At 37.0% G+C, this 24,490-nt stretch overlaps 1 protein-coding gene across 1 annotated transcript in view; it reads left to right on the top strand.

Annotated features, from left to right (window-relative positions):
- TM9SF3 (transmembrane 9 superfamily member 3) overlaps positions 1–24,490 on the top strand; it is a 50,146-nt gene that overhangs the window by 3,758 nt on the left and 21,898 nt on the right. The window contains exons 2-7 of the mRNA XM_074593066.1: positions 6,243–6,438; positions 14,502–14,624; positions 17,553–17,713; positions 20,523–20,600; positions 21,501–21,632; positions 22,168–22,334. Coding sequence (XP_074449167.1) covers positions 6,243–6,438; positions 14,502–14,624; positions 17,553–17,713; positions 20,523–20,600; positions 21,501–21,632; positions 22,168–22,334 — 857 coding nt within the window. The remainder of the gene's footprint in view (positions 1–6,242; positions 6,439–14,501; positions 14,625–17,552; positions 17,714–20,522; positions 20,601–21,500; positions 21,633–22,167; positions 22,335–24,490) is intronic.

Below are 24,490 nucleotides of genomic sequence, written 5' to 3'. Positions count from 1 at the left end.
ATAAATGTCACAGAAGCAGGACGTGGTGTGCTTGAGCAACCTCGTGCATCTAGGAAGCGTAACAGTAAAAGGACTGTTTGTACAGTAGTTCAGACTGTGCTGCTGGTACAGTTCGATTCATGTTTTGGTGAGGCCTACAATTCAGAGAGAAATTAGGAGATGTTACTAGAAATAGCCTGCTTTATCTGCAGGAGAGCATGAGGCTGAAATCCACAGTTTGATAGACTATGGATGTGAACTGCAAACATTGAGTGTTATCATAGGTGCTTGATAGATAGGATATCTGTAAGATACTGGAGGACTAGAAGCCTGGGATATTACTGGCTGATTGTGTCTTTCTCAGCTGCCTCTCTTACTTCCTGTCCTGCTTCTGCAGCTTTGCTCTGCCGGTAACAGATAACATTGGTCCTTTTTCCCCTGAAAGAAGTGCTGGTGTTCAAGGAACTGCGTTGTGGAAAGCTTCCCTCCAAGCTTCAACTTGAGAAAAGGAGTAAAACTGAATACTTTCTGAAAGAAACTATCTCAATTTGAATTTATTTTGCTGAATCATCACATAAGATTTGGTAGTTGTAATCCTCTCTGTGCCTCCATCTTTCTTTGCAAAGTGTTTTCATGGTTTAAAAAAGAATATCAACAACCTGCCAGTCTCATATCCTTTTCTGCTGGCTTTCGTATAGTGACTTAATCTAGCCTTAATTGTTTTATAGAATAAATATCTAGTTAAAGATGTCCCTGCTTACTGCAGGGGGGTTGGACTAGATGACCTTAAAGGTCCCTTCTAACCCAACACGTTCTGTGATTCTATGATCCTAAATAGCTTATTTCTTGGGCTGCCTTGCTAATTTCTACGGTTGTGCAAAGAGAACATTCAGTTGCTTTCCATATCATGAGTGCCCTATTTGGTAACAGGAAAGAAAGATGCATGTACTATGCTGAAGATGGTCTCAATATTGCTGTGTTTGAATAGTTTTTAAACCATACAGGTGTATGAAAATAGTTTTTGCGTTAAGCCTCAAAGTTGCTCACTCACCTGAGTTTTCAGTAGTTGTGTTGTCACGGAAGAAGCCAATGACTGGCCAGGACAAACTGCACAAGCTTCATGCCAGTTTAATATTCTGCAGGAGACTAGAATGGTAGTCTTGCCTTGTTGCTGGTATAGATGGATTTAATGTCATTTCTAGCTTGCACATGGACAACATCTCTATAGTTGTGACAGTTGTGAGCAGGCAGTGTGACCATATTGTGCTGCTTTGGAGCAGATATCCCCCGCTGTGATGAGGGTTGTAGCTGATACGTGATTGCATTTGAGGTGCAGATTGGTCCTCTACCACCTGGGTGGCAGTTAGGGAAAAAAGTTTCTGAAGGTTTATTTCGCATTAGTCAGATTGTACCAGCATATGGTAGGTAACTTGTGTTGATGCTGAGACTTGTTCGGGCTGCCCCTGTGGTTTTGCACAATTGAAATAGATCATTATATACTCCATATAGTTACTGGAATTGCTGAAATGATATTAAGCTTAGTGCAGAAAAAGATGCAAAGCCAAACTTGCTGTTCTTACAGAACGAGTACTACATTTTTCATAAATTCCAGTAAGTAAAAGGTACTTAGAATTGTGTTTTGTAGTCTACTCTAATATTTGGAAGTAGTGAACTCTCTGAATTCTGGCACCATTGCCAAGTTGTTAAATGCTTGTATCTGTGAATTTAATTAGGATCTCTGAGCTATATGCCATATTTTGTCCCTTCATATGAACCAAAACTGGAAGAGCTTGCTGAGATATACCTGGGTAGAGATTGCAGAACGTTTTTTGTTCATTTTTGCCTTGTCAGTTACTATGTTCTTAATAGAACACTGTTGTCCTTCTGGCGTGCGAAAAGCTGCCTTTCCACCATCGAATTCTGTGCTAACAAGTCAGGAAAGAATGAAGAACTAAAAAGAATTTCTGAAGCAGCAGTACTTCAGTACAGGAAAATAAGTCCTTCATGTTAGGAAGATGTTTGGCACTTGTTTTCGTAAGGGAGGAGGATAAAATTGCATTGACGTATAAGTGTAACTCTAGATATTAGATTTATGTCATTCAAATTATCTAGAGTCTACTCTGCGGATCATTAGTTTTACTTCAAATTATTTTACCGTTTGATGTTTTATTTCATTACAACTTGCCCCTGTTGCAGACCTCAGTAGTTTAGATACAGCTGTAATAGAAATATGCTTGTTTCTTTTCCAAAAGTCCTATAGCAGCGATGGGTCAAATAGTGACTTAGAACCCTTATCGTATGTGGAATGAGAGCAAGAAACTTTTCATTTAGATCTCTTACGATGACAGCTACTTTTGGGCAATTTAACTCATTGGATGTGTGATGTGGATATTCTTGCGTGTTGTAGCCAACTTCCTCTTTTGTTTGTTCCATACCTGTATTGGTAGGGAGTTCTTGATACTTTTTTCATGTTTTCTGGGATCTGGCGGGATCTCAATGAGTGAAAGTATTTTGCTTGCTAATTATGTAGCAGAAGATAAGGAAATTATCACACTTACATTTATATTGCTGTATAACAATTTTTAAAAGAGACCATTGGACTCTTCACATCCTGTCTTATTCTGTGTTGGTTTTGACTATGAGTTACTGCTGACTTGCCTGCTAAGGTTAGCAGAAGGCAATAGGATTTTGATTTGCCCTGTTGCATTCAGAGCTCAGAGCGTACAGTTGAACAGTTGTTCATCAGCCAATATCAGAACAGTAAAAATAAGAATTCAGAGTTCTTCTGTTTTGTCATTTTGTCCAGTGTGTCTAAGGCTGATCAGGTCATGATGAAATGAGATTAATTTCTTCAAAATGTTCTTTCTGCTGAGAATGAAAGGTAGTGCTTTGGAGCTGCAATTTTCTTCCTGTTTTCTATGGCTCCAAGTTCTCCACAGTTTGCAGGAGACTCCACATATGCTGAAAGAAGATAGAAAAGAGTATGACAGTAGTTGAAACTACTGCAAGACTGACAATGAATGTACTGGCCAAAATCTGACTGGTACTGATACAGCGTACCCGCGTGCTGTGGCTCCCTTGGAACCAGGGCTTTCTTTAGCAACTTATTTTATGTTATCTCTCTCCTAGTGTGATGTTTTTGCTGGAAGGTATGTTTCATGTTAGCCTTCTCCAAACCTAGAAGTCCTCATATAGAGGTGACAGAACAGTCCTACAAGAGACTGTAGTTCCCTGCCTTACCTAAATAAGAATTGTTTTCCTGTAAGTGTGTTGACACTGTTATTTGTTGTAGATGCTTTGATATTGTGAAGCCAGTAATAAAGAAGAAAAAAAAAAAAAAGAAAAAAAAAAACCCACAACAAAAAAACCAAACGACCACAAACTTGAGCTCCTTTATAGTACTGAGCTCTTGCCACCAAATTAAGATATCAAGGATGAGATACGTCATGGCAGAGAAACGTATTTAAACATGAAAGCTCATCTTTATAATTGAGAATGAGCAAAACCCAACAAACATAGGGAGAAGAAAATCTGTTTGAGTTTCTACTGAACACCACCGCCTCCAAATTCAGGCTGAAGTTGCTTAAGCTGCGTTTCTTGTTACAGCCCTCTTAATTTTGGGAGGTCAGTGGGAGCACCCGATGGATTGCAAATTGCTGTGGACTAGAGACTTGCTGATTGTGAGTGAGGTGTAGCCTGGGATGGCTGAGGTGCTGTGTTCGTTTATGTAGCAGTCCTGAACAGATTTCTCTTGTGCTGTTATGAGATGCTTGTGAGAGATGAGGAAGCAGTAAAAGTAGACTGAATTCTTTGCTTATGTTTGAATTGGTCTCTTTTGTCTCCAGAGCAGACTGATAGCATATTGGAGTCATTGTGGGAAAAACTTGTAGGCCCTAAAGGAGGGCTACGCATCATGCAGATAAGAGGCAAGCAAAGACCGAATTTGTTATTATAGATACTGTAATTACAGTGTAGCTACATTATTAGATCAGAAAATGAAATGAGATTTTGAATAATACGTTCTTGAGAAGTTGATTTCTGTCACTTGAAAGTGATTTGCTATAGTACCAAAAATGCAGAGGTCCCAACTCACTATGAAGAAGGTCAGAAAGAAGCAGCAAAGTAAAGTGGTGGTCAGTGCTTTCTTTGTTTGGGCACTGTTAAAGATAAATTCACAGACCTAAGGACGTTGTCATGTTCTATTACTGAAGGTTGAACAGAGACATAGCTCGGTTCACATGTAAGCTCTTGCGTTGCAAGGAGTAATGCTAAAGTGGGCTCTTGACGAGTTAAGACCATTTTGAGAAAGGGCTGAAAATATGTTCTGCAGCTGTTAGAGGAAGAAACAGAAGACGTGCTAGGCATAACAGACTAGAAAGAGATATGGACCAACTTGTCCCTTGCTACATTGGCAAGAGCTAGAGGCGGTATCGTAGAGCAGATTCCACTATCTACTTCTGCTGCTGAGGGGGCTGGAACTGTGATTTCTCTTTCTTTCTTCCTTCCTTCCCAACTTTCTTTGAAGTTGAACAACTGTGTTGTACTGGTATAACCTTTCTGATTGCTGGCAGAGAGGAGAAATGTCTGCTTTCTCTTGCTGTGTTGTTTACTCTTTCTTTGCTCCTTCATTGGACGTTCCTTACCTGTCAGAAATGTTCTGAAGTATGTGCTCTGCAAATGAGCAGGTTTGTAAAACTGGTGTTTGGTCTCTGCTGCAGCTCAGAATGAAATTAGTAAGACATTTAAAGTTTCTTCGTGGAGATCACTTACATAAGAGGCTGGAATGACCCTTGTGCATCTTTGTAAACAAAAAAGATGAGGCTTGTAACTGAGATGATGTGTCAGTATAAAGGGATTAAATTATTTCCCAAAGCATGTTTGTTTAAATCCTTGAGTTTAACTTTTAAACACCTCATATGAAGAATTTATTGCACTTCATGTGTAGCTAATTGTTTCTGAATTAACAATTCGGTGTGACTGTGGTTATTCAGAATAAAAGGAGTTGAAGAACCTTTGTTCATTTGTTAAAAAGGGAGATGCAGAACTGTGTTCACTATTTCAGCTGTGTGCTCTGAAATAGTCACGGCTAATTAACATTTGACTTCCTTTTCCACTCCAGTGTGTTCTGTGTTTGCATATTGGTCTTAAAATAGTTCTTTATTCTTCTGTACTTTAAAAAAATCAGGAAATCTATATGGTGATGGTGCCTGGAGGTGTGTACAGTTGTAAGTAGGGTTTTTTCTTCCTTTGAAGTTAGATCACTGTCCCTGCAAATCAGTCGAAATTGTAGTAAGTAGGTGAAGAAGTTGTGTTGGTTTGAGAGGCTTTGTAGTAACTTGATACCTCATCCTGATGCGTTCAGATATAGTGCAAGTAATGATTTCAGATCACTTAATTCTCCTGAATTCATGCAGTATTTGAATACTAATAGATGAATGGCTTTAAGGACTCTTTGGTTGCTGAAAAGCTATAAGAACTTGAAAAAAAATTACTGTCTCCCAGCCAAGGAGTAAGTTTTCCTGACAAACAGTGGCTGTGGAAAGTGAAGGGTGGACGTTCCCAGAAAGAAGTTTATGGCAGCCACCAGACTCCTTGCTGCTCTGTTTTTTCACTGTGAGAATGTTGGAAGTGCATCAAAATACAATCCTTCTGTCTGACTTTTTTGTCTTTTGGCTACTGTAGGTATGCCACAGTTTAATTTTAGTGCTTCCTGTGAGGCGTTGCGCTCTTCTGGGAATTTTGAGTGTAATTTATACCATGACAAAAACGAAAAGGAGTTGCATTTTAGGAAAATACAGTATACCTGTCACCATGGGTAGGCTGCCTGATTTATTTGCTAGGATCTTGTTTAACAAGACATTGCTCTGATACTTCCTTTCTCTCAGTGGAGATAAGTTGAGTTTTGCTTTTAACTGATGCGTGTTTCCACAAAATCTGTAAAAGCTTAATTATTTTTGAGACTTCTCTCTGCGTCTTCTTCTTCTCTCTTAAATTTGTGTGAATCCCCCTTGTCTGATACTTCAGTGATAGGCTCTAAGAAACCATATGATCAACTAAACTTTTTTTTTTTCTATGAAAGCAGGCTGAAAATCTTGTCCTAGAATCCCTGCCACCCCAAAGACAAAAATACTCGACTGTCTTTAAATGTAACTGCTGCCTGTGACTGAACAATCCTGCCTTGCTAGTTAATATGAATGAGAGAGTTTCTTGAATATTTTTATTCTGCTGAGCTTCTGATCTAACTCAATAACTTTATCTTTCAGTACCAAGATAAAGAGGAAGTTGTTTTATGGATGAATACAGTAGGACCCTATCACAATCGCCAAGAAACATACAAATATTTCTCTCTTCCTTTCTGCGTGGGATCAAAAAAAAGCATCAGCCATTACCATGAAACCCTAGGAGAAGCACTTCAAGGAGTTGAATTGGAATTTAGTGGTCTTGACATCAAATTTAAAGGTGAGCAATTGAAAGTGCATTTAGAGACTTAAAAAAACCCACAAACCCTTAAAACTTGATTTTTGCACCAGAAGAACTGAAAGTTTGCTGCTGCTAGCAACTGAGTGTATTTCATATTGTTGCTTGAAACGCCCTGCGAGGTTGTCTGCTGCCATTGGCTTTTCAGTTTACAGTAAAGTTTTCATCTGTGTGCCCTTTAAGGAAGATGCTTGCAGCAGATACATACTTCTGAAGTAACTGATTACATTTTATAAAGTAAAACTAAACTTTCTGTGTGTGGTGATTAAAAGTATATTTACTGGAATTAATATTCTGGAATTATCAATTCTGAAGATGTAATTTTTTCCAGTGATGTTGAATACTTGCACACTGTCTGCATTTGGAAGGGAGTAGCAAGAGCTCAACATCTCCAAGTTCTACATTAACACAAAATTAATCATTGTATCCTTCTGCTTACTGTCTATTTTAAAATACCTTTCACAAATACCTTTATGTTATTGGCTCTAACTCATCATATGCCAGTCAGGGTGGACCTGATCTGTTGGGTTTTTTTATCTGTTGTTTCCTGCCCTCTCCCCCTTTCCCTACTGTTCCAGAGATGACATTCATCCTCTTTTGCAAATGCATTTCTTGGTGTTAGGGGCTGAGTCTTCTATTGTATAATTCTCTGTACGTGTTCTTTCACAAGAGTCCTTTCGCATATCTGTAACTGGTAGTTGCAGAGCTTCTTTTTGTCTGTATTGAATTTTAAATTTTATATATTTAATCAAATTTGGGTTTCTGTGTTTTATTCCCTAGAGGGCTACACTTCATTGCATCACCAGTGCTTAACTGGATGGAGAACTTAAGTATAGTGTCTCTTGTCTGAGCATTTGCAATCAGGTGGGACTTAGTTTCTGTAAGTTACAAAAGTTTTATCCAAAATTGGACATCTGCAAAATAAGAGACTTGATTCTGTTTTTGTTATAAGTAGGATATTTGGAATAAAAGATTAAAAGTTTGTTAAAGCCATAATTTCTTCATAAATTTTTAAGTTGCATAGGGGATAGCATCTTTGCATTAAAGGAATTTGGAGTTGAATCTTTCCTTTTAAGAAAAGAACTGTATTTGAACAAATACTGTAAAATAGTCCTGTTACTGGTTTGCAAGACTTGTAGCCTGCTGAAAATTTTATTCAGTATGGGAGAAATAGTTTTCCTGCCATAGCTCATAGAATATGCTCAGAAACGCAAAATGGAAAGAACAGAGAAGGCAACTGGCAGCAATTCAACATGGCTGTGAAGATTAAGTAAAACTTTTATTGTCAGAATATGGTAATATTCTGCCAGTTACATGTGTAATTTTTACTTTCTTTAATTACCCCATCTTTACAAAGAGATTGTGTTATCCCAGTGACAATTGTACACTCTAGATGCAGCACCAAATTGAAAAGATTGGAAGGTTTGTGAGTTAATGTTTACTGTTATGAAGTGTCCTATTCCCAGATTTATTTTCTGAAGTTTATCTGTAGTTGATTTATTCCCCTGTCATATCAGATTTTTGCTAGATCAAGTCTTTCATTTTGTGACTGGGAGTTTCGCTTTCCAGAGTATTTTCTACCATTTCTGAGGGAAGTATGCGGAAGCAGAGAATTGGACAAATCCATGCTTCTGTGAATATACTCTGAAATTCTTTGGTAAAACGCTCTAATAATGGAGAAAGTAATGAGTTTCTGTTTCGGTAACTCTTTAATAGCGCTTGGGAAAAGAGAAACTTAACATCTGTTTTCTTAAACAAAAATAAGTACAACTTGGGTAATACCGAACATTCAGCTCCTCAATACATAGAAATTGATACCAATTTCTATTTGGTTGAGTCTGTCAGAATTCAGAACTACAGGGAGCCAAAGTCGTCCCGGACTAACAAGAATTCAGAATGGTGGAAAACTGCTGTGGTTTTTGTATCTTGTGATTGTTTTGGTTTTGATTATGTCCCTGCCGTATTAATTTCTTGTCTTCTGTAGTTCTTTACAACCGGTAAACCTGTTTTCTTTAAGTTTTTATTTTGCTTTCAGGTTAGGAGTTTTGGATTCTGATTCACAACTGCTTGTGATGATGTTTTGACACAGAAAGCTTTAGATTTTCTCTATTATAAGTATTATTTATTGTGAAAAATTGAGTGCGGTTTCTTCAGGGTTTGAGGTCTAGTCTTCCACTCATAATAGTTTTTTCAGGTGCCTTTTTACACCTCTAATTGCTTTACCAGTACACATCAGGTATGTAGTTACTGTATTGAGGTATATTCTTGCAGACAGACTGGGCACGATGTCATTCAAAACAGACTTTGCATGGGTAGGGAAGAGTAGAGATTTCAGAAAGAATCAGGTGCTTATGGCTTGCAAGTATAAATGATTGATTGTACATTTCCCAGTAGGTGGGGGATTCCTCTTCATCCATGTCCTTTGCTGCTTTTTAAAAATTTATTTATTATTAACATGGTGCTCTGTATAGATTGATGATCTGTATCGGACCTCCAGGGAATTTAACTCCTAACCAAAGTGGCTGCAGGTCAGATGTTTTCTCTAAAGCAGATGGTGCAAGGTAGCTGGTTGATGACGAAGTATGTATACATGATCTGGGAAGCTGTCCATGTGCAATTCTAGTTTTTTCCCTTACAATCTGTGTCCTCTGGATAAAAAATTAAGAGAATAATCTCTTTGCTGTTAGTTGACATCCAGCAGATTCTGTATCAGGAGGTGCTTTAGTATTTCTAGCAGTGGATCCATGAAGTAAAATCTGAATGGGAGTCAACTCTATTTTACTATCTTTAATCTGCTATTACAAGTTTTAAAATACTTTGTTTTCCAAATTTCAGAGTAGTAAGTATAAATCAATTGCAGCAGTATTTACTAGCACATATTTAATATAAAATTATGTAAAATTTGTTGAAATCCAAATCCTCTTGATATTCAGGTTTGAAAGTAAAAAAACCCAGAGCAAAGGATTGCTATCTGAGATTCATTTTTTTACAGGCTTAAAAGCTGTCATAAAACCGGTACAAGCTATATCCAGTGCATGTAGGAAAATTTAAACTTCATAGAGCAGCCCTTAAAACTTAGCTGTATTTAAAATTTAGCATTTGTATGAAGAATTATTTTCCAGTTTGGTTGTTGAAACGTGATGGTAGCTCAGTTTTTTGGTGTCTCTTTAATGGTTGATCTTGTTTTTGGCTGAAGTGGTGTTCACTTTTTAAAAAAAAAATAAAGATTGTAACTTGATTATATCTGTGAAACTGATTTTTTTTGTTGTTGTTTTTGTAATGGATAAATTTTATTTCATTGTGATTGATCCCTGCTCCCACCTCTGCACCAGTGGTCCAGAAGCTGCTGCAATGAAATTGAAACAGACCTGTTGGTGATTTGTGGTTTGTATCGTGGTTTTTTTCTTAACAAATAGAAGCTTGTGTTGTGGCACTGATAGATACATACGTCCTTAAGAAAAAGATAGGCTTCAAGGAGTGTTGTGTATCTAACACCTGCAGCTGAAATAATTAAGAGCTGCTCAAGTACTTTTCAGTAATCATTTAGATGCTTGAATATGTGTTAAAATACCTAACCATAGGGACCTGCTTTTCAAAATGTTGGCATGACCACCTGAAAGACTTCTACAGATTTTCTTCATGAATCCGTGAATCAGATCTAAGTTCTCTGCATTAACAGGTAATCATGTTTTTTCTCGTGTGTGTTTGGGATTATGAAAAGACTAACACTTACAAGTATTTTTCCTCTTTGAATGAATGTCACAAGAGTTTACAAAATTAGATAGATTTGGATTTTATTCTTTTAGATTTTTCCTCTGGAGTAACGGGGAATTAGAATTATTCTAATAAATTAGCTTCTGTAATAAAAAACAGCTCCCTTCTTCTCAGCATAGTTTGAATGGACAGCGGTAGCAGGTAAATGTGAAACTGCGTTTCGTTCATCATATTGGAAGAGTTATTAGGCTGCAGCTGTCAGTAGCTGAAGTACCGTAGACTGCGTAAGTAAAACTGTCAGTTGAATCAGTGGACCTTGCCTGTATTTTTGAAATAGAATAAGAAAATGATGGCTCTGCAGAAATGTATTCTGCTGGGAATGGAGGTTTGCACTTGAATGTTTGTAGTGGTGACTGGTGGGGCAAATCTACAGTGTATTTAAGAATCCATGAAGTAGTGTTTATTTTTGTTTTTAAAAATGTCATGTAAAATTATATCTATGACTATACAGGATAGCTGGATTTACCTTCTGTTACAAATATGAACAATGTTGTTCTTATAGGTCTCAAATCTGTATAAATATCTTTGTGAATAAACTAACGAATTATTCACATATACTTATATTACAATATAACTAAGTTTTCAGTTGGGTTGATTCTCTTGTCAAACTAAATCTGGACGACTAATGCTTTTTATGTCATATGGCGAGTTCTTTATTCAAGTATTTGAACTGACATCCTCTATGTTACACCTGAGACCTAGTGAATTATTAAATGTATTGAACATTGGGATCACAGCGACTTCAATTAGAAAATTAGTCTTTGACATTGCCATACAATATCTATTAGAGAAGATGAATTTAAAGGGGAAAAGGATTTTTTAACATACTTGAATTTTGTGCTTATTTAGAGATGTTATTAAATGACCATGCTTCTAACTCAGAACTGCTTGCTCAAGACTTCCTTCTGCAACGCGTCTAGAAAATGACAGCCATTCAGGATGATGTTCAGTGTTGTGCTAGGAAATGGTCAGATATAATGAGGTTTTATATGCTTTATATGTTTGAATAAAAACTCAATTGATCTGACTGTTCATAGGAAATATGAAATCTGGCATAAGTGCACCAGCTTTTGTAATGAGGCTTACTTTCATGCTCTTTCAAAATTTGCTTAATGTGCTACTGACATTACTGAAGCTGTATTATATAGCAGATGGTACCTCTTTGACATCCCTGATGTAGAGACAACACAAAACACCTCTAACTTCACACTCCTCTTGGATACACACACAACCATAACTTGGATAAGAACTATCTGACACGTGCAAAACTTTACATCTGGTAAAGCTGTAATAAAGCAGACTTCAGCTTCCCCAGCCACTGAATGCTGTCCTAAGCTACTTTCATGTAGTCATTTAACACAGTGGACTTAAACTTAACCATCTAATCCTGTTCTGTAACCAAAAGACAGCTTCAGCATTCTCAGTGGCTGGAGAAAGGAGCGCGCATCTTCATTCTGCTTGCCTTCATTACTTGCAAACAAACTTGCCTTGTTTTAAGGGGAGGTGAGAGGAACTGTACTGTATAGTATGGTTGAGGCTGAAATCATATACCATATGTAAAGTCACGCCTATGTTTTGCAGGAACTGAATGAGCTTGTTTCTAATGGATCTGCTGGGTTTTGGGGTCTGTATACTGGAGTAAATTGTAACATAGTTGATCTGTAGTTGATTGTAATATCCCTGTGATGTCTTTTGGTATTGTGAATACTGGGAGTAAAATCTGTTAAAATGGATGAAGACAGTTTTTTGGTGATGTGCTGCTGTCTGCAGCCTGGTCGGATGTCAGTGCAGTCATTTCACTTCGAATCATATTTCAAAGTTGTGGGGCTTTTGGTGGTTTGTTTTTTTGGTTGTTTTTTTTTTTTTAAAGCCACTGGCCACTGTTTACATCTTAGAGTATTAGATGCAGAATGGCTTGTTTCAGTTAGTAAAAAAAAAACCAAGAACAAATTGTGGCAAATTCCAGGGGTCTGAAAGCGCATGAGGTAACTTGGTATTACATTACAATCTAATACCAAATTTGTCTTGGTTAATAATTGCAAACAAAGGCTTCTGTATTCAGGCTATAAAATGGGAAAGGTCTCTAAAAAGGGTACTTGTAGTTCATGTGATTTTTTTATTTCAGTAGTTGCCCTTGCTCCTATTCCCATGTTGTCCTTCAGTTGTGCTGGTACTGCGGTGTGCGTGTGTCTGTGTGTGCGTGTGTCTGTGTGTGCGTGTGTCTGTGTGTGCGTGTGTCTGTGTGTGCGTGTGTCTGTGTGTGCGTGTGTCTGTGTGTACCAGTCAGGAGAGCGATACCTAAAACCAGCCTGGCCCCGTAGCACTTCCCCAGAGCAGTCTTCTGCACTAGGTAATGCTTCATTTAACTGCCTCTACCGGTTTCTCTCTTACCCTTGTTTTTATTCACAGTATATTTTTGTTCGACCTCTGTGTGTTGAACGGTCCTTTGTGAGTTAAAAAATTTAACGTTAGAAAAATGTTATCCTTTATTTGAGTATAGTATGAAACTGCTAGAGTGAAAATAAACTGCTGAGTATTTTGGAAAGAATTAATCCCTACTTAGCAACAAATCCAGAAGATAGGGATTCTGATGTGTTTTTTTTTTTCTTTTAATTAATGTCAAGATGACGCAAAAAAAAAAATCTGTTAAAGTGAAAAAGTGACAAGCAGAGGCATTTTTAAGTGGAAAAAGTGCCAAGCAGAGGCATTTTTGTGGGGGAACATAGTCGAAAAAGTATAGGATTCAGCTAAGTGGAAGCATAAATGCAAACTAAGGCCTGGATTTGTAAGCCTGCATTCAGCTGTGGTGCCAGCTTCAATGGCGTCCCTCTCCTGAATTTACCAGTACAGGTCATGAAAATGCAGTCCATGGTCTAAAACTATTCTTGGAACACTTGTTGACTTGAATAGTTTTGTTATTCTCTTTTTTCCCCCAGCAGAAGTTTTATTGCCTAATAAGTCAGTCTGAAAAATGACAATATGTTTTTCAGTGAAAAAAGGAGGCTTAGAGCGCATTTGTTACATCTTGGAAGAAACAAAAATAGAAAATACTGAAGTTTTCTTAAGTAGGAGATGCATCCATTCCAGAATAGCCAGGGGCACTATTTTCTCCAGGGCTATAGGAAATCACTGCAACTGCTGCACAGGCTGCTGTTGGGTGGTTTCTTACTGTCTTGCTTCACTGGGCTTTGCTTCAGTTTTGCTTGACCAAAAGTACTGTGTATATTTTCATTTTGACAAATTGTTGTTATCAGAGAAATAATGTGTTGGAAATATTCTGCTTGCTGGTGCTTTTTCTGTGCAGCTGATTTGATCTTCTTTTTAAGCTTTATATTGCAGTTAGTGTATAGGAGAAAGTGAGTACCCAGAAAGTGTACTGAATTTTGGTACGGATTAGAGCTGTACTTGGGGCACAGATTAATTTTATCTACTGGAAATGGGTCCTTGATGTCACTGATGACAAACAGAGGAGAGAGGGGGAGCTGGAATTATTTATGTTCACTTTGTTTCACTATTTGCAAAGTAAAAAGAAGCAGACAGGGTTTTTTTTTGTCTCTAAATCTGTTGCTGCCTGAATACTTCTAAATATGAGCCCTTTTCTCTTTTTTCACTTGAAAAGGGATGTAAAAGAACGGCTGCTAACTGCATTACTTACCAATTGTAGAAGGGGGGAAAATAGCTTTCTGGCTCAAGGAGGTGGATTTATTTTATTTCCAAATGCAGCCTCTCGTGCATTCTTTGCATTATTCCTATTTTTGTCTTCTGTCCTTTTTTCCTACCTTTATCCTGATTGCTTTGTTTCTTCCTTTGTGGTAGTTCCTTGAAAATTGCTGAGAACTTGAAAAAGTTTTAGTTTTTACAAACGGTATTCCTGTTCATTAAGCCTGATTATACTGAAATTGAGATACAATATCATACACAGTTTTAGGTACTTCTTAATAATTTCATCCCTCTTGTTAAAGAAGGCTCATGGTCTGTCCAGGTAAAGCTAGATCTTAATTGCATTGGTGAAGTATCAAAAGGATATTTTTAAACCTTTCCTTATCCAGTCTGTGGGAAGCTTCTGCATGTGGCAGAGTAAAATTACAAAAACAATCCTGTGATTGCTTTAATGTTTTCTGTTTCTTTAAACGTCCTTTTTTGTTACCTACTTGAAGATAGCCAAGAGGGGCTAAAGACTCCAGCAGTGTCCATTCCTCTGTTTGCTTGCTTTGCCTTCCCTTTGAGCCAGCTCATTAATAAATCATTAACTGTGCTGTAATTTTTTGCAGACGATGTGATGCAGACCACTTACTGTGAAATTGACTTGGACAAAGGAAGAAGAGATGCATTTGTGTATGCAATCAAAAATCACTATTGGTACCAGATGTATATTGATGACTTGCCAATATGGGGTGAGTGATATTATGCATAAACAACTTGATTACAACTACGGGAGTCCAGTGCTAGCGGGTTTCATGGAGTCATTTAATGATTAAGCTTTGTTACAAGAATCTCACAAGTATGTAGAACTTATGTAACCAAATAATACAAATAAGTTGAAGGATTATTGCATTGAAAGAACAGTAGGATGGCTTGTACTGGTGAATTACAAAAACAGTGAAAAGCTGTTTTGTTTCTCAAGCACTGATTTAATAATACCAAGTTCTTAGGGTTAAATTCCTTAAAATGTTCGAGTGGTAATTAGATAGGTCAGATATAAGGCCCATGTTAAGGTGTTCACGAATAACTTTTTTAAGCTCTTTCAATGTTTAAACTTTATTTTGCTAGTTCTTGTGTTTATTACGAACACTAGAGCTGTTTCATTTACTTCTATGGTAATTTTGTGGCTTTTAACAGTTTTGCATGTGCAGTCTGTGGTCATATGAAGGAGTTTTATTTTACTTGTTCTTATACAGTTTTTAAAATTGCTCTTGCTGTGTATTATTAATTTGGGCTTAGAAGTGCTTGTGTCTTGAAAAAAATTTGTGTCCTTATTGACATTGTGTCATAAGCTTTCTGGTTGTTGTTACTCCTTTGTAACCTGTGGTCACACACCTAGTAAAGAGTGCTTTGCAGGTTGCACTTTGCACTGATAGCAATCAATCAACTCCCTCAAGCCCTAATCTCCCTGTTGGAGATACAAACTAAAGGGAAATCAAAAGCATCACAAAACGCTTTGTTAAGGTAAGGTCTTTGTTGCCTGTGTTCCGTGAAGGAAGTAAAACCGCCCAAAATAAACAAAATGCCACACCACCTACAAAAATACAGTTCAAACCACATGACAAAAGTCCTTTGATAGGTAGTATGCTGAATAACGCTACCCATCGTTCATTCATTCTGACAGAGGGTGGTTTTTTTAGCTCTTTCTTATAATTTTAATTGGTTTTAGAAAGTAGCTATCTGACGAAAGTGCGCCCCAGCCAGAAATAGTAGTGCTTTTTGTTTACTTATTTGTTTTTCAGGAAGGTTCTTGCTCTTTTTAATATTTATCTGTTTTTAAGAGAGGGCACTATAATGCCTGACAGGAGAAGTACTCATGTTGTATCCGTTCTTTTCAGCTGATTTGGTTAGTCTGTATAACAGCTCTGTGGCAGGGCTTGGAGTAGACCCTAATTAATCTGTGTGGCCTTTACTATACTTCTTGCACAGTTGCTGGTGGGCTTTTCAAAAGCGTGCATGAGTGACAGTTGTAGCTACAGTATTTTAGTGGGTTTTTTTTATGATTTTGACCTTTCTGCAAAAGATGAACGAAAGATCTTCCTAGACTTTATGTAGGCTTTAGACTGCCCAAGGATGATGGATGCTAAGCTGACTTCTTTGGAATCCTATGTGGCTAGTGAGTCTTGGAGACTTTCTTTTTTAGGATTGATCTGTCTGATCTTATTTGGGAACATTTTTCCTTACCTCAACTACCAAAGAACAAATATACTAACTAAATCTTCTTTTCTTAACTGAAAGTAATAACTTCAGACTGCGGTTTGAGGGCTTTGGAAGGTTTGCGCTTTATTTTCTGGCCTGAAAAAGGCAGCCAGATCTTTTTAAGTGCATTCAGATAAGATTATTCTATTTTCTATTTTTCCTGAACTGCTGTCCCACAGTGGAGTGGCTAGGCTTGACTGCCTTTGTTTCGGGACATCTCCCTAAGTATATGGAGCACTGTGTTCGCTTCTTCAGGTAGTGATTGATCAGAATGTCCTTCAAGTAGTTTAGAGGTCTGCATTGTTGTGGTTTTGGATAGTACCATGGGAACAGATGGTATGCCAGGTGCTAGGCTGTATGGCATAGGCACAAACTGGCATGTGTTTCATGTGGATGGCATATAAAGGCAATCCTGACAGATGAGCATGAGTAAAAAACATGACAGAAAAATGCCACCTTGAAAACGAAAAAGCACAGGTAATGCACAAGTGCCATTCCTTCATATACCTGCTATGTCGTGATAACCTGTTTGATATCCTTCACCTGCTTGTTCTCTCACTCCCATCCACCTTTGCAGATTGTGGCTTTCTGTCTTGTATGTGATATTTGGTATGGTGGTTTGACATTAAAGGTGATGCTTGTAGTCTGTGAACTTGGTGACTGCTAGACTTCACTGTTTTGTTTTTTTCCATAGTACATTCTCTGGAATTTTTCTGTAGTAGATTAGACATTTTGCGGTAATTTACTGAAAAGTAAGAACTTAAGCATGACTAATATCGAGTTGAGTTCTGATGCTCCAGGAGCATCTGAGCAGCTTTCCATTTTGGAGGTAATAAAAATCTTGAAATAAACGATAACTTTCTGATTTTTTCAGTGAAAGTAACAGAGAGAGTAGTCAAAATCTGTCATTCTTGGCAAGCATTGGAAGTTTGTGTGCACACGAGAGCAAAAAGTATGTATTGGGGAGTCAACTAATGAGGAATACCGAATTAAAGTAAATTCTTTGAAGAGGAAGAGAAGTGAGTGAAGGGATAGATGGGAGATGGGAAAATGCAGAGGGCTTGGCTAAATTCTGTTCATGGAAATAAAATCTGTATTCAGCTAGTTGTTTATCTGGGAAGAATTCCAAATAAAACTAGAGGAACTGTTAATGTCTTCTGTTTCTTCTGCAGTGTTTGTAGCTGCATGCTTTTTTCTTTTAATGCTATTACAAAATGCTTCTTGCAGCTACCTGTGGATTGAAGGTGTAATCCAGGTATTAGAGTTGAAAAGAAGAGCATAAGGTCTGCTGTGTTCTCTTTACTGTAGTTATGTTGCTTTTTTAGCTGGCAAAACTTTTGTAAGGCATATTTTAAAAAAATAATTACAGAATATTTGGAAAGCATACCTGTAATAGATACTTACTCTTGTTTCCTATGCAGGTATTGTTGGAGAAGCAGATGAAAACGGTGAAGATTATTACCTCTGGACTTACAAGAAACTTGAAATCGGTTACAATGGAAATAGAATTGTAGATGTCAATCTGACCAGTGAAGGAAAGGTGAAATTGGTACCAAACACAAAAATCCAGATGTCATATTCAGTAAGTAATTTGGTGATGCATCTGTAATAAGAAATTCTATATGATGAAATAGCTCAACAATAGGTACTTGTATACCTACAACTATATTAGAGGAAGATGCGTTTTCACTACTTCAAATATTATTTTTTTTTTCATTACTGAAAAACCTTGATAGGTTTGTTAAGAATAAATGTAAAATGATGATTTTTTAAAACACTTCAAACAAACCAAAGCTTCTATAATCTGCAGAAAAGTGTTTTGATGGGAAAGGAAGAAGTCCCAAAAGGTATGGAGACTAGAAGTATAGAGGATCCCCCAGTAGCTACACATTTTCTTAGTGTTTGGAGGTCTGATATTGCATCATAGATTTGAACTGGATTTTGAGCTAGGACCAAAACACACTGTAAGCCTTCATACTGTGCAAACAGTTAGTATCAAAGCTTATTTTGTTTTTGCAGTTCCAGTAGAAATTTGTCTTATTTATATAACCTTATTAGTAAGGTTTCCTCTGAAGCCCCTGCTATTATATTGAATTGCTAAATGATAAAAGGTAATGTGTAAACAGTGGTTGCTGATCTGAGATAACAAATTGAATTTTTCAGTTTTTCTCCTTATTTATTTGATGTTATTTAAATGTGTAATGGTTCACTTCTCATGTTTACCCCATTTGTATACTGAAACTAGTTCTTAATGCATTACTTTTCTACAATGTGTTAGCAGTGGTGTCAGCATAAGATTTTACTTCAAAGGGTATTCTTGCCACTATTACATTTGTCTTGTGCTGAGTAAGTTGTATAGTTTGAAGTGCAGGTAATTGGTTTTTGTATATGCTTCCTAGAATTATGTTTACACTGATCTTCCTATTTCTACTGCAAAATTGATAGTAGACATTTGAAACTTTCTATTTCAAATTCCACCAGCATTTTGAAGTCCGTTTGCTCTCTGAATTTTGAAGTGGACAGCACTAACTAGCCGCCGGTAATGAAAATAACATGAGATGTTCCCTTAAAATACTTTTTAGTGTACAGCGCCTAAGACTGACTTATGCAATTCTGTTGGTGTCACTGGGCAGTTGCTGGGCTGGTGTGTATGTGGTGTGTAAATCACAGATTGTCTCTGGTGGATTTGTTCTAAGCAGTGCTTCTTAGTGGCAGATGCTCTAACAAGAAATGTATCTGCTTAAAACAATGTTGAAAGCTATTAATGTTGAGACCTACTAATCATGAACAAGGTTGTAATTAGAACTGAAGAACATTAGTATCAAACTTCAAGGTGAGTAATACTTGAGTCTTGGGGTTTTTAATCTGTCTCAGGACTGTGATGAGTGATAGGGGTATTCAGTCTGCATTTATATGCTTTCTTATCTATTGAATAAGAGAACATCTGTTAGAAAGGATAGTTCCCTGTTGTGTATTTTAAAAAGATAGGCACAAAGGGCTGTATTTGTTTCAAGATCACTAACAATCCTGATATTTCCTAATCTTCGCATACTTTTGAAAAAAATTTAGTGTAGATTTGTTTAATTTCTGAAGTAGTATTTAAAAATTAAAATTAAAGCAATCTTGCAAAAACGTTGAAAAATACTTTGTGCTACCATATTAGCACCATATAGTTCATTAGTATGATTAAATCTTCCAAATCCAAAGCAGTCCTATGTGCAGCTAGTGGAGTAACTGATAGGAGTAATATGCTGTCACCCTGTGACAGTATGTCCATAAACACATACTTTTCCAGCTGGTTTCAGAGTTATTTATTGGCAATTGAAGTGTCTAGATTGCAGAATCCTATGGTCTTACAGATTTTTAGGCTGCAGCTTTTAGCTTGTAGCTTTTAAAATTTTAATGTCTGTCTTTTAGGGTTCAGCTTGATCCCTTTTATCTAATTCCCTTCCAGCTAGCTTGTATCTCAGTTTATGCCCTTTTCTTTCCTACTTGTGTCTGTTTTAAATCTGCTTTTATATCTTTTCATTTCCCTCACTTCTGCTAGACTGCATCGTTTTTCTGGGGCACTGTACTCTGAGAATTTAGGTACAGATAACTTCACTAACTACAGGTGTCAGTGCATGGCAGCAAAACGGATTTCAGCTGCCCTCGGGGGAGCAGAAGTAGAGGGTGCATCCCTCAATGAACACTCTGGTAACGTTTTCCACGAGCCTCTTTTCCTACAGCGCATCACATGGAAATGTTGAGAAAAGGGAGTGTGCTGTCAGCACAATAAAACCTTTGGGAAAATTCCACTGCTTTCTAGTACATCATTCTTGAACATATTTTAACATGCTTTCTTTCTCTAGCCTTTATTCTGAAATCTTGGGCAAATTTGGGAGGATTTTTCAAAGGTATTGCCTCATCGTTTTATAAGTATCCACTGTGTGAAAAAAAAACAACATTGTCTTTGAACTACTCATTTGACAAAACTGAGGTCATTTGATGGATTTTGGTTTTGGGACCTTCAGCATGAGTATCTTTATGAGCTGCTCCTATAATCATGAAAAGGGTTTGTTGTATTTGGCAATGAGAAGTTTGTATCTTTGGTTAGCCTTTGCAGAGACAGTGAGCGCTGAGGCACTGCAACACTGATTCTTCCTTGTTCTTAAACGTAAGCATAGACAAGATCAGAGCCACAAGCCAAGGTGGATGATTTTCATTCTATATCTGACCTGTAGGTATCAGTCTTTAAGAACATCAGTCCATTGTTTTTGCCAAAACCTAAATTCATATTGAAGGAAACATCTGAAGTGGATAATCTCTAAAATGTGTTTTGGGTTTTTGCGTGTGAGTATAGCTGAACGTATTTTAATGAGCTTTTCAAGTGTAAATTTTTCTCTCTTCAGGTTAAATGGAAGAAATCAGATGTGAAGTTTGAAGACCGATTTGACAAGTATCTTGACCCATCTTTCTTTCAGCACAGAGTATGTATTGTTCTAAGACAACCTTACAAAATACCCCCTCAGAATGGTTGCTTTAGTTCAGAAGATGTCGTGGAATTTTTGGATGACATCTTTGAATTTTTGGATGTCTCGGGTGTTCTGGGACAATGAAACAGGCAGGTTTTAAGTGATAGTTCTGTTGCTCAAATAGGATGGCTCCAGTTTTTTAGAGTGCTTCAGTAAATGTGTGGGCAAGCTTCAAGCCTGTAGCAAATACAAGGCAGTTCAAGAAAATATTGGAAGTAATGAAGGGACACAACTGTAGGACTTATTAGCTGGTCATAGGTATGCTTTTTACTGAAGTAACTGCAAAGCAAAAAGCATTAGCAGTATCAGTTGTGATGGTTTAAACTTGTGGTTGTAATCTCCTTAAGGGTAGCATACTGAGCTATACTACTTTCTGAAATTAGAGGGTTTGGATTCCGTTTGGAGCTTGGTGAAAGCCAGATGTGCTTGTCAGAGGCAAAATAATGCTGCTGCACATTTTGGTCTTATGCAAAGCAATGGTTCCTTTGGCTTTTTGGCTGTGAACATCTCTCTTACTACTTAAACCTCTTCTCTAGGAAGGCAGCAATACCTTGTGTTGCCTTCCCTTTACCAAGGGAGCATGTGCAGCTAGTTGTTTGAACTTTGCTGATGCTTAACTAAGCTGCGATAACTTTGTCATGAGCAAGTTTGGCTGTTGAAAAGCTTTATGTGTGGTGTTTCACAGTCCAGTTTTAGTGGGACTTTCTACAAATGTAGTGTTACTTACAATATGGGTTTGTTGTTACTTAGCTAGTGCTGACAAGCTGTCCTGCTAGGCAACGGTTTACCCTTATTGGAACAAATTCGAAACACATTTACAGTTCTAAACCTTAGGGATGTGTTTTCTTTTTGTAGATTCACTGGTTTTCAATTTTCAATTCTTTTATGATGGTGATCTTTCTGGTTGGCCTAGTGTCTATGATATTAATGAGAACTTTGCGAAAAGATTATGCAAGATACAGCAAGGAGGAGGAAATGGATGATATGGTAAGATCTGCACTCATGCTTTTTAAAATTTCTTTTTTTTTTTTAAGACTTCTTGTTTTCTCTTCATACATTCATTGTGTTAGCAGCTCTGAATGGCTTTCTTCAATTGGAAAGCAAACTGCCGTATCTGTGTCTTGAAAGCGTTACTGGTTTTCTTCATACCATGTTCCTAGATTGCAACACAGAATTCTGTCTGTGGTCACTGTATTAATGTTCTTATCCACCCTTAGGTTAAACTAGGTCCATTCTGAGTGTGTACTAGAAGCCTGTGTATACTCCTGAGCACTTCAGAGGATTTTGGGGACAGGGAGGGAATCTGATACTTTTTACTACATCATACATTCAGTTAGTAATTATTATTGTCTTCATAAGCATCTGAAAAGTAAACTTTTCTCCAAGATATGATGCATTCAGGAGAGAAGACATACTTGCACTTGAAGTTGCTTTAATAAATCAGGCCTTTAATATATGCCTACTTCGTGTGTTTGTCATTAATTGTCATGACTAGACTTAAATTTTTTGTTGTTATTCCTAGGACAGAGATCTGGGTGATGAGTATGGGTGGAAGCAGGTCCATGGAGATGTTTTTAGACCATCCAGTCATCCTCTAATATTTTCATCGCTTATTGGCTCTGGTTGTCAAATTTTTGCTGTGTCTCTTATAGTCATTGTTGTTGCAATGATAGAAGATTTATACACAGAGTAAGTATAATTGTACCATGCCTTCCACATATAAATGCTTAAATGAATAAAATAATTACAAAAATGAATGTTCTGACTGGCCTGGAAGAAAAACGTTTGAGAGCCTTTATTCTTTATATTTAGATGAGATGTAGTATTCAGAAGGGCTGTTTTAAGTTGTAATGAAACTTTGTCTTACTCTTACCATATGAGTTGGTCTCCTTTAATTTTACTCTTTTAATGCTTGCTTTTTACATGATTTATTATGAAATTAGTTTGTTGTTTTGCATAATCACAGATAGATTATATGGGAAATTAATGATAAAAGGTACATATTTAACTCCTGGTTTCATCTGGAGTGACAAGATATTACTATATTTCTTACCTGTTTTCCCTGCCACGTCCTGTAAAGGCTGAAATAGGAGTGTGCTGCGTTGTGAATAGTCCTGTTTACTGCTGACAATGCATTAAGCCAGTCTTACCCGCAAGTCTTCTCAGGAATGAATGTTTAATTTCCTATATTATTTCAGACAGATACTGCACAGCCTGTGTTCCATGTAAAACCTCTAGCAGTAGGTGGGCTGTGTTCCTGGCTGGATATAATTAATTTAAAATAAACAAATAGTACTCAAGTTTAACACACCACTTGCAGTTCACCTAGTTCTCTTTCTTTACCTTTTACTGGCTTGACATTTTTGCTGTCCTGGATAGATTTCATCTGTTTCTGTAGTGATCATATTTTGGATACGGGAGGGATTTTTATTTTTTTTTTTAACAAGTGCTTTGTTTTAAGCAATGAGTAAAACTTCCAATCTCTGTTCTGTTTTCCCTTGAATATCACCTGTTGATTTTAAGAAGGTGTAATACTTCTAATGTGCCACTAGAGAGAACTCTTGGTTTTTAATTTAGCGGCTTTTTATTGCTGTGTTTAAGAAGCCGCTGTGTAGTACCACTATCTTGGCACGTTTTCATTTTTCGTATGGTGTTATTCCCCCCTTGTGCCCCATGGTTGCGTTTCTGGCTTGACTTACATACATATTTTTAATTGTACAGCATGTCATCCCTTTAAGGGAGGGAATGAAAGCACTTCAGAATGTTTGTCACTGTAGGGAAGCTATAAGTTCATAATGGCAATTGTAGAATGTGCCAGAACAGTAATTTTTAAAACTATATGTGCACTTAGTCTTTTATTGCAGTCGACCTTTATATCACTATCAAAGTGAATTTAATTCTGGGTATGTAACAGAACAATTGACCAAATCTGGAGCAGGCAATTCTTATGTTGAGGAAAATAGTGACATGAGTGAAAAAGACTGTAAATCAAAATTACCAGAATGATTCTTCAGGTCTGTTAAAACTCTTAAGGATCATGCAGCTGATGCCAACTAAAAGTCTCTCAGTGAAATTTGGTCATGTCAGCTATTAATTTATTAATACTGGTTTGTGTTTCAAGAAGCTTTTCCATTAGAATATTTGAAATGTGAGTAAGCTCAAGAATAAGAAATTTTGAGAAAATTTTATATGAACATGTCTCTGTCATTTTACTGGTAGCTTGCATCTACATGTGTCACTTCAGACTGTGCATGGTCTTCTGGGGTTTTGCATATGTTTCAAAATTGTCTTAAATTAGGAGAAATTAAAATTGGTTTCTGTCAAACCAGTGGCTCTCTAAAATGGAACTGTTGCTTGTTTTTTTTAAGAAGCAAATGTTAGCGTAACACTCCCTTAGTGTTTGTGACCAGCAGGTATATTTGCTTAGTTCAATCCATGCGGTCATGGAAGCCGGTTGTACTAAAGATTACTTCTGTGATTAGGGCAGGCATCCAGTCCATGAGAAGTCAAAATGCCAATAGTCTGGAATCTCTCAGAATAACTAATTTGAAGAAAGTACAGCAAACTGGCTGAAAACATTCTGCTGCTTTTTGCTACTGAAGAGTAGCAAAGGGACATGGGAAAGCAGCTCTATTCATGAATAACATTTATATCTTGCTATTCTTAGACGTGATTTTTAAAAATGTATTTGGAGATGGCTTTTGTGATTTAAAATTATTAGCTTTCCCTGTAAAATTTCAGAAAAATTATGCCAAAGGGAGTACTCCAACATTTAATGAGGTGATAATTTAAAAATTTCTAAACTCTTCTGATCAGACTATTCCATGCTGATTTGTGGCTTTGTT

This window comes from Larus michahellis, chromosome 6 (genome assembly GCF_964199755.1).
Source record: "Larus michahellis chromosome 6, bLarMic1.1, whole genome shotgun sequence".
Taxonomy (NCBI): Eukaryota; Metazoa; Chordata; class Aves; order Charadriiformes; family Laridae; genus Larus; species Larus michahellis.
This window is presented reverse-complemented; position numbering and strand designations above follow the sequence as displayed.